Source organism: Bombus fervidus, chromosome 16 (assembly GCF_041682495.2).
Source record: "Bombus fervidus isolate BK054 chromosome 16, iyBomFerv1, whole genome shotgun sequence".
Taxonomy (NCBI): Eukaryota; Metazoa; Arthropoda; class Insecta; order Hymenoptera; family Apidae; genus Bombus; species Bombus fervidus.
Genome location: NC_091532.1, coordinates 3,873,672 through 3,884,669, shown reverse-complemented (window position 1 = coordinate 3,884,669; position 10,998 = coordinate 3,873,672). Strand labels below are relative to the sequence as shown.

Here is a 10,998-nt window from a genome sequence, read left to right as displayed (position 1 = left end):
TTGAATTTACTTTACTTGTCGATTTTGTTAACACATTCGATTTTATGTCTAGTTAATCACCTATAGTTTTCTGAATCAAAAATATTCAATAAAAAACATATATTTCTTGATTAAGATTGTCAAAAATAAATTCTTGAAAATAGTAAATTTATGTTTAAATTGTCTTGAATAGCATTAATTAATTAATCATTTAATACAACTTTTTGGCACCTGTAATGGCGAAGAATTAATTTTTCTTCACACATTTGTGCAGAAAGCATATATAATTAAGGTTGTTGTTGTTGCATTTGCGCCTGCATTACAGCCACTAGCTCCTGCATTCGTCGTAATTCAGCTTCTTTTTCTTGTAAAATACGATCCTTCTCCGATACAGAATTGCTTCTTTCAGATTCTGCAATCCTATTAGTAAAAGGATTGAATTAAAAAGTATGGTCCAAATATTTTCTTATAATTATAACATCATATTTACGTTTGTCTTCGAGGTGGTACAGGAGCTCCTTTTGCTAGTCTTTCACTGCGATAATTTTCATAATGTACCTCTTGAGTTACTTCTTGTAAATCTTGCATATGTGTGCTATAAATATAAAAAAAACAATAAATAATGAAAATTCCCTTCAACACTTAATATATCCTTTTAAATAAATACCACATACATTAACATTGTCCTTAGTTTTATAAAATCACAATGATCTGGATTTTCAACTTCTACTACACCCCATGGATACAATCGTCCACGTACTTTTCGTCCTTTTACTTCTAATAAGGTATTTGCTCCACATACAGCAAATGGAACTGCTTCTTTTAGTTGTCTAACTTGTTCTTTGTAATCTTCATCTTCATCGCTATCACAATCTGGTAAAGGATAAATCTTTATACCACTACCTTCAATTTCTTCCATAACTCGTTTTTTCAAACGCAGTACTTCTTTTTTCGTAAGTACATCAGCTTTTGCAATCACTGGCACAATATTAACTTTATTATGAAGTTGTTTCATAAATTCTATATCCAAAGGTTTTAGTCTGGTAAAGATAAAAAGATATATAAAGGTATCGATATCTCATACCACAATAAAAAAAACATGTAATTAATATGTCTTACCCATGTCCAAATGGAGAAATAAAATAAAAACAACAGTGTATTCTATTATCTACTATATTCCTTCTATTTAAACCACTTTCATCACGTAAAAATCTTTCAAATTGATCATCTATATATTGTATGATAGCTCTAAAACTATCTGTATTATCAATTGCATCTCCATAACCTGGGGTGTCAACAACAGTTAATCTAAGTTTGACACCTCTTTCTTCAATCTCCACAGTTGAGGCATCAAGTTTAACAGTTTGATTAGTTTTCTCTGTTTAGATTATATTAATATATTGACTATAATATATGTGAGACATATAAATATATAGTTGAAAATATATAAACAAAGATTAATTTACCTATGGCATCAGGAATTATACGTTCTGGATATAAATCAGTAAGGAACAAACTATTTACTAACGTAGATTTTCCAAGACCAGATTCTCCAACAACCATCAATGTAAATTCAAATCCTTTTTTTACTGATTTTCTATGGACTTGATTAGGTAAATTTGCAAATCCCACATATCCAGGTGTTTCAAGACTAGCAAACTATCAAAAACAAGGTAGAAGTTGACAAATCAAAATCGTATTTCAAATGCATATTTCGTAAAAAATATAATATTTAGTAAATAATACAAACATCTTCTTTTTCATAATAAAAAAGTATATGAAAATATAAAAAAAAAGTTTACGTTTCAATTATATTATACCCACCGTTTTTACGCTTTCACTAGACATTTTTTCGTATTAATTCAATCTGACGGTAAGAAGACGTTAATATCGTTGCGTGCTGTCTTTAAATATTATCAAGAAGGATCAGAAACTGAATTCCAAGTTAACAGGCGCCGTATTGTGACAGAAGGCAAGATACCCGAAATATACGTATATATATCATGAATAGGATGAATAATAGGTTATTTGAACTTAAAATTTCCTGCTTTAATTGACATCACTTTTCTATTATTTGCATGCATTGAATAAACAAACAATATTATATTTAACAGAATTAAACACTTTTATTATAGATTCGTTGAATATGAAACAAAGATATTGCACCGACTGTACAGGAAATGTTACGGTACATGGGAATATTGTATATCTGTGTTAGGAATAAGGAGGGGTACCCTTAGTAAGGGAGAAGTTTAGGCGTGGCTATCGAAATAAACTTCGGTATTCCATAAAACGTACTATGATTATAATTTTGTTTTTAAGTTACAAAATTCCTTAACATAAATTAATGTTAAGTATTTAATTTTAAGTATAATAATTGATCTTAATTAATTATAATCGTATATTCGCTTAATATTTAGAAGTTATATTAAAATTGAATATTAAATTATTTAATAATACAACTTACAAAATATTAAGAATGTTACACATTATTCGCAGTTCAAATTATACATAAATTTTATTTTCTGTTTCTTAATTTTCTAAAGATACATTACACAAATACAAGGCAAACGACTACTTTATTCAGGAAATAATATCATATACAAGCATAGTTTTATATAATATTTGTCATTAATTGAAGTTTTTCTTTACTTATTATCTCATAATCATTGATATCTTTTCAAATGATCGATATTTATTACTAGCATAATTAATTAATTCGTTACACAATAGTAATGCGTAATAATCAACACATTATCCTCATACCATTCAGTGATGTATAATTTTTTCAATCACTCAAATATTTTTTATTCTTTATAATTATTTGTTGTTATTTCACAAGCGCGTAAATAATTGTTTAATATTTTTGATCATATATGACTTTTTATATTAAACAATTATTTATAAATCATCTTAATATGCTCATACAATGATTGGTGTTAAAGTGAAACATAAAAATTATAAGGAAGGAAATGAAGAGAGGGACAATGTTTCTTGTACTCCTTAAAACAAAGATTATTTGAGTACGATACTATTAGAGAAGATCAGTTTTTATATGGAATCAAATGTATGTATGGTGATAGTATATATTTGTAATAGTTTGTACACATACCATCAATATCATTATAATCTGATACAAATACCCAACATGAAATTGACGTGAATATTAAAATGTACTTTCCATATCACATCATTATTCACGTGTATACACATATATATACACACATATAATTCAAGTGTTTGTGTGTGTGCGCGCACGTGTGTACATACATACATACATACATACATACATAAATACATATATATATATATATATAACTGCGTACAGGCACGTATACACACATATATATACATACATATGTGATACGATTGGCCATATGTATATGTATATATATATACATATATATATATATATATATATATATAATTACACATAACCAATATTACTTAAGCATGCATGGTGCACACAATTTTTATTTCAAATTCCCAATTTATTATTATATTTTTTTAAAACTAAGAAGTTAGTGTAAAGAGAGGGGGGCACTCGATGAAAAATTTTTATTTTTAATTAAAAATGTCAAATACGTCGAACTTAAGAATCTCATGAAATCACTTTTCATTATTATTGTGGGGAAGACTCCCCTTAGGGATAAATAAAAATTATTTCAATTTCATCTCAGAAGAGATTTTCCCCACTACATTCGAGGAAACTAGGGGATCTTGATTTTTGTTTTCAAATATTTTTGTTGGGAAAGTTCCTTTCCCTGAAATTTAGGGAATCAGAAACTAATAATGATAATGTGTTTACTTGTCATCAGTATTAATTTTTTCCTCCCGAGGTTTTGCACCACCATAAATTGAGCTTGATTTACTTGATTCTGCGATTGCATTTATTGGATCTTGAATTGTTCTTGGTGCTAGTACCAGACGTTTTCTTCCACTTGTATCAGCTGTAATAACAATATCGGGAATTATTTTTATTATTTTAAAGATAAAATTTCAGTAAAATATTTATATACAGACAAACCTGGAGGTGGATCTTTGTGAAATGGTTCATCATGAAATGGTTTTCGTTCAGGTCCAGTTCCACGAGGAGGTGGTCTATTGCCATATGATTTAGATGACGCATTACGTGGCCATTCTCGACTTCCACCTCCTGTATCATCATTAAACTGACTATAGTTACCCCGGTTACCCCTCATGTCCCATGTACTACCTTGTCTACCAGCATGACCTTGGCCTTGGCCTTGACCTACATAGCCTCCTGCACAGTTATGATATAAAGTTTAATTTCTAATAACAATATGCCTTTGTGTATATATATACATATATACATATATGTGTATGCATATGCAATATAAGAATTTATTTTAAAACAGTTATTTAAATTAAAATTTGAAATCTTGCATTGGAACTTTAACTACTACTGTATCTATCAAATTAGTTCATGAAGTCAAACTTAAAATATTTATGATATACGTTATGCAGAGCATAACGCTTACTAGAATACATAGATTTGCTTCCAAAATCATCACCATATCCACCACGGCCACCATCTCTCCCTCTAAAGCCTCCTCCACTACCACCGCCACTGCGACCTCTTCTGTCGAAGCCACCTCCTCGATCATTTCTTTTACCCTCTGCTACATCTATTTTGATGACACTTTTATCTACTTCTACTGCTCCATCCATTTCCAATGCAGCTTCTAAATCTGCCAACTCTTCAAATTCAACATAACAAAAGCCCTTAAACCTATAAAAAAAAATAAGATAATAACTTTGACATTACAGAAGATGTATAATATAATCATATCAAAATTAACTTACCTATCAGTTTCTTTATCTTTAACCAATCTGATTCCTTTAACATTAAGTTTTTTGAAAATTTTATCAACATCTCCTTGTACAATTCCATTTGGCAAATTTCCCACAAATGCGGTATAAGGTGGTTCTGTTGGCAATGGTTTTCTGCCACTTCGATATCCACCCCCATAATCTCTGCATAAAAGCAATTTACATTTATACACAGAAATTTTGTTAAATTAGATATTGTTTTATAAAAACATTTTATGCACAGAATTTTGTACAAATTTTATACAATTAATATTCGTAAAAGAATGTAGCACCACTTTTACGTTTCACTACTTTTTAACCTCATTTAATAAAAAATAACATTGAACACTTCAGAACTGATACATAGTAATTTAATATTTCAAAAAATTACACAAAGTTTTGTTTTCACTTTTAAGTATTAACTAAAGAATAGCAGAAGTATGTGGAATTTTATAGTTCTGGCACTCATTTAGGCACTAACTTTCTTAAGCACATATTCTAACAAACTATGTAGAGTTAATTACTTTTGTGTATTGTATTAAATAGTATTTCTAAACAAATGGGTTGTATATAGCGCACGAATTCTAAGTTAACATTTTCGTTAATAATGCTACGACTAAGATAGACTATTGTTTGGCCGGCCAAAATAAAGCCGCGTGTCGAAGGTACCATATCTGCAAGGTGCTGCGCTGCACTCTAATCGAAACTCACTTAACCTTAAAATCGTAAAATTATTAAAGAAAAAGAGCATTTTTGTACCGGTCGGATGTAATGGTTAAATATCACCCTTGCTCTATATCGAAAAATCTCAATAACTATCGTACACGAAAGAAATTTTACCCTATACTTGCCTTAAATCTTCGTAACCACCTCGACCAGCCATATTGCATACACGAAACTGACCGGGACCGCGCGGGTCGAGTACAATACTATGTTCAAGATGGCACTTCTCTAATCACTAGAGAATTTGAAATTGTGAATCTATGCAAACTTATTTAGTTCAGGTACCGTTACATGTATTAGTAAATTTTGACAATATTTTATGAAACGATTAAGAATTTGTAGTGGGAAATACAATTGCTGCTACTTTTAATATGAATTTGTCGACTATTAGATTATGATAAGTCCTTTTTAGAAAATAATTTATTTATGTAGTTGAGTTGCATAATATTACTAAAAAATTTTATTTATAGCAATTCGACAGTTTTAGAAAGGTACGAAATTTTTAACGAAAACGATTGACAGTCTATGTAATTAAAAAATGAAACGTACATTTTTAATTTCATATTCTATTCATTATTTAGTTCATTTAAATAACTATTATTGCAAGATTGTTAAAATATTAATTCGTTCGATTGTTTTGATATTTTTCTCATCTAGGTACTTATTAGATTAACATAGTTCTAGTTGAACTAAAGCAAGATGGCAGACGAGACTATGCACATGGTAGAGGTTGTTTCAAATGACTTTGAAATGAAAGATATAAGTAAAGTAGATTGTGCAATGCTTGATTATTTTACTAAACTTAGAAATGAAGTAGAATCAGAAAGAATACATGGTGGGATTGCCTTATTAAAATATTTAATTCAACAAAATTCAGTAAGTGTATATTTCAAGATAACCTTAAAATAAATCGTTTTTGTATAGGATGAAAAATAATCAGTGTTTTAATCGATAAATTATTTATAAATATAATGTTTTAGGAACACAATGATAGTCAAGAATTTAAGTATGCTATGAAAAGGCTTATTCGAAGCCTAGGCTCTTCAAAAACGAGTTCACGTATAGGTTTTTATACGACTTTGACAGGCTTTCTGACGATGAATCCTGATACGTCTATAGAAAACTTTTTATCTATAGTAGACAATGAGTTACATCCAGTAAACAGCAATAGCAAAAGTGTAAGAAAATTAATTTGTTTTATATTATGATAGTAAGTATTTTGTATTTAGTATCAACTATATCATTTCAGGAAAATGGTGACATTTATATGGGACGCATATTGGGATATGGAGCATTAATAAGGTCTAAAATACTCTCAAAAAGCTCTAGTGCAATACAACTACAAACTATTCAAAATCTTATCAGTGCAGGCAAACAACGTAGTTATTTATCATTTGTTTCTGTTTCATTTCTTGTTGAATTTGTGAATCAAGTTGATACTAATTGTATTAAAAGATCAATTTGGCCAATTATTGAAAAAGAATTTGGCAAGCCATGGGCAGAACAAACATTAGATTCATTTTATGCTTTGTTGGTAATAAAGAATAAGTGCCCATCACTTGTAAATGATAAATTTTCAAAAACACATTTTGGTACAGAACATATTGTTACTAAAGAATCCATGAATGATATAGTAAAAGTACTATTGGTAAGTATAATCTATAATTTGATTTATGCATATTATTTGTAAAAGGTATATTAACTAATACATTATTAATGCTTAGGGCTTATCCAGAATTATATCATGTCATCATCCAGTATTCAAATTATTTTGTGAGAATTTAAAATCAACTGAACTCATTATCGACTTTTGGACTCATATAGATCAGAAATTTGCAAAGCCATCTAAAACTGATGAATATTTAGTTATACAAATCCTGAAATTGATATTGTCAAATATCGTAGATAAATCTATACTTCCGTCATTATTATCACCAAACTATGTGCAGCATATGTTAAAAAAATGTTCTGGATCTAAAAATCATAACAAAGATGAAGTACTTCTTGGATTTAAAGAAGTCTTAAATTTGTTAATATCAGCTACAAACAGTGATGATACTAAACTAAAAATACAAATTGCTGTATTAAAGAAATTAATATTGTATCCAGGTGATTTAATGATCGAGAAAAAAACAGGTACAAAAATAATTCAAATGCTTACTGGAAATTTGGACTTAGATGGTATAAAGAAAGTATCAAAAATATACAGAGGTATAATTGAAAATACAATATCTAGGAATAAATCAAATTTCAAAGCTGAATCTTTTTGGACAAATGCTGAAAGAATTTATGCTGCTCATTTATTAACAAGGTATTTGATATTTCGAGAGGTGGCATCTAATATGTTTCATCTTTGGTGCAGTAATTTATATATATTTCTGAATATATCTAATTTGTTTATTATGTTTTACTAGATTAATAGGACACTCTAAAACGCTTATGGATAGAGAATGGAGGTTAGATCAGTTGAAGTTTTTATTTACTTATGGATTATGTGAAGTGCCTAATGTTGGGGTAGATCTAGCTCGTAAATATTATTTATATATTTAATATTATAATATACGCACATATTTTTTCTTGTTTCTGTAAATTGTACCTTTTTTGTTTATAGCTCAATTTAAGGAAACATTTTATCATGCACTAGATCATAAATTACCAAGGTTGAATGATCTACGAAGTATATTAAGTGAATTAGTTCATTTTGTAAATATTAATTTGAAAGAGCAAACATTGAAATTAAGGAATCCACTAATGAATGAAGCAAAAGATTCGTGGGAAAAAGTGATATATTCAATAAAAAATTTAGAAAATAATTCGAGAAAGACAGAAGCTGTACCAGTATTTCATACAATGAATTTACACATGGGTTTACAATTATTCTCAGACCCACAAATGGCAATTATGGCTATTGATGAACTGCAAAGTTGTTATGAAAGAGTATTAAAACAGACTAAAAAGCATAAAACTGGTAGTAATAAAAAGCTAAATGATGAGCCAGAATGGGTAGAAGTAGTTGTTGATTTGTTATTGTCTTTTTATTCTAAAAATGACCATTTGTTACGATCATTAGTGGGATGTGTTTTCCCACATATTTGTTCCTATGTGACGCCAACAGCTATACATCAAATATTAGCAGTATGTAAATGTTATAAATGTAATTAAAAAATTAGTGATTCTTATATTTCGAATTTTCTATTTCTAGGTATTAGATGTAACAAATGAGAAAGGACCACTTGTAAGAAGAAATGGTTATGATAATGAAGAAGAAGAAATTTCATCAGATGTAGAATCGAATTCTGACAGTGAAGAGGATGATAAAAGTGACGGAGAAAATACTAATGATGAAATGGAGACTTCGTCGGACAATGACTCTGATTCAAATGAAGAATCAATGAATGAAAATGAAGATGAGACATTAACTGATAGATTACGAATGGCAGTAAGTCAAGCATTAGGTGATGTTTCCGTTCAAATGGATGATGATGATATAAATGTAGATAACATCGGCGAGGAAGAAGGAAAACGATTAGATGAATCATTAGCAGCAGCATTTAGAATTCTTCGAGAAAATCGTCAATCGCGATCCAAAAAACAAGAAAAATCAGCCCAAACTTTAACCCATTTCAGAATTCGAGTCATAGATTTACTAGAAACTTATTTAGAATGTGCCCCATCAATGGCAATTGTACTTGATATGTTACTTCCTCTCTTTACCTTATTAGAATATTGCATAAAAGATCCGTATCAAAAACCTCTTTATGATCGAGTTCGATCTTGTTTAAAAATATTATCAATGGTAAAAAAATTTAAAGATACAGAAAATGTTGATGAAGAATTATTAATAGTAACATTAAAGGTAATTATATAATACTTCATATCAACTTACTTGAAATTATACTTTATATTAACATATAATTAGAGAAAAAAATTGTACATTTTAAGGCTTTAATAGAGAAAGGAGAAAGGACCACAGCAATTTATCATGAAATGAGTGATAAATTAGCTGAGTGCTGTACATTCCTCGTGAGATGTGCGCAGCAAGCTAGTGTATCTACAGATACAATAATTAAAATTTATGGAGAAAATTTAACGGCTTTTTTCAAAAAAAGAGATTGTGTACTATCCCCTCTGTTATTTAAGAGCATACTACAATTACAATGGGAGGGTAACTGGCAGCTAGCTCCTTTACTGGTAAATTTTTGGTTTTTATTTTAGTATTTTAGATTGATTGTTTTAAATAATAAATAATTTTAACATTTATTTTTATAGGTTGACTTTGCTTTTGATAGTACTGTGAGGTCTTTTCGTAGAGGATATGCTCTTGAATTTTTAACCATATTTTATAATAATGGTCGATTAGTTCATTTAGATACCAGACATTCTGATATAAGAATAAAACTAGAAAAAACGTTATGCAGAAATACTATAACCACACTCCAAGAAATAATTAATATGCACAAAATTGAAAATGAACAAGTTGTTACATCTAATGGCACTGCAATAGGAAAAGAGGTCAGACAAAGATATATTTTTCTTCTGTTAACATTATTGCGAAGCGTCTACATGCATCATTTAAAACAAGCATGGAATTGGAACGACATTGGGAATATACTCACAACATACAGAGCTCATGTATCACTTGCGAAAGATACAAAAGTAGCATACAATAGATTAGCAGTGCAGATTGGAATTCCAGTGAATATGTAAGTATACTAATTGACAAAATTTTATTAATTAATTTTATTGTTATATTGTTATATAAAATTAAATAATAATATTCGTTTTATTATCTTAGATCACAGAAAAAAGCTAAAAATAAACAAAATGATATGGTAAATGGGGAGATCAAAGATGCTAAAAATAATGTAGAGCAGTTAAATAATACACAAGAAAATGGAAGTATACAAAGCAATTCAGATACTTCTACATCACAGAGGCACGAATTCAAAAAGAAGAAAAAAAATAAAAGTAAACAGAGAGATAAACAATTATTGAAAAAGGAAGCTCGGATGTTGCGTCAAAAAGTAACGTCTGAAGGTTTTGAACCTTTTAACTTCAGTTCTTTTGCTTTTAATGATCAATCAGATAAAGATGTATCACTCTGTGAGAATGGAAATTCTGAAATTGAACAGACTAGTTCTAATTCTTCACAAAAGAGGATGCTCAAAAGTATATCAGGTGGTAATAAAGCGAAAAAAAGAAAAAGTATGCAAACTGCTTGATATATGAAATAAAAATGAATTGTTATTTTTATATAAGCATTTATAAAAGTATGTATTAAAGAGTTTTTTGTACAGCTTTAAAATATATAAATAAACCTTTTACATAAGCTATTAACGTTATATTAATATATTAAATTATATTAATGAACAAGTTTCTTCCACATTTTTTATTGTAAATTTTCATTTCGTGAAAAATATAAATTTATTCTAAAGAATGAGAATGTATGTTAAAAAGTATATG

At 28.7% G+C, this 10,998-nt stretch overlaps 3 protein-coding genes across 6 annotated transcripts; 1 reads left to right on the top strand and 2 right to left on the bottom strand.

Moving 5' to 3' along the window:
* Positions 1–84: 84 nt before the first annotated feature.
* Septin1 (Septin 1) lies at positions 85–2,216 on the bottom strand. Its single transcript, XM_072019415.1, has 6 exons — positions 1,804–2,216; positions 1,446–1,638; positions 1,099–1,357; positions 654–1,019; positions 470–574; positions 85–399 (listed from the first exon to the last, which is right to left on the bottom strand). The coding sequence occupies exons 1-6, from the start codon at positions 1,825–1,827 to the stop codon at positions 267–269; spliced, it is 1,080 nt and encodes a 359-aa protein (XP_071875516.1). The 5' UTR covers positions 1,828–2,216; the 3' UTR covers positions 85–266.
* Positions 2,217–2,539: 323 nt separating this feature from the next.
* On the bottom strand, positions 2,540–5,910 carry Eif4h1 (eukaryotic translation initiation factor 4H1). 4 transcript variants are annotated; one of them, XM_072019418.1, is made up of 6 exons: positions 5,664–5,910; positions 4,807–4,977; positions 4,482–4,732; positions 4,196–4,243; positions 4,007–4,135; positions 2,540–3,929 (listed from the first exon to the last, which is right to left on the bottom strand). In XM_072019418.1, exons 1-6 carry the CDS (start codon positions 5,693–5,695, stop codon positions 3,784–3,786), a joined length of 777 nt encoding a protein of 258 aa, XP_071875519.1. In that variant the 5' UTR covers positions 5,696–5,910; the 3' UTR covers positions 2,540–3,783. The 4 variants fall into 4 exon arrangements, with proteins under 4 accessions (XP_071875519.1, XP_071875520.1, XP_071875517.1 ...); XM_072019419.1 differs by having other exon boundaries at positions 4,515–4,732; positions 5,664–5,907; XM_072019416.1 differs by having other exon boundaries at positions 4,007–4,243; positions 5,664–5,907.
* A 299-nt stretch (positions 5,911–6,209) lies between these two features.
* Positions 6,210–10,877, top strand: Mybbp1a (MYB binding protein 1a). Its single transcript, XM_072019410.1, has 10 exons — positions 6,210–6,411; positions 6,516–6,713; positions 6,785–7,183; positions 7,260–7,846; positions 7,950–8,062; positions 8,147–8,670; positions 8,738–9,391; positions 9,478–9,726; positions 9,805–10,238; positions 10,331–10,877. The coding sequence occupies exons 1-10, from the start codon at positions 6,235–6,237 to the stop codon at positions 10,755–10,757; spliced, it is 3,762 nt and encodes a 1,253-aa protein (XP_071875511.1). The 5' UTR covers positions 6,210–6,234; the 3' UTR covers positions 10,758–10,877.
* Positions 10,878–10,998: the final 121 nt, after the last annotated feature.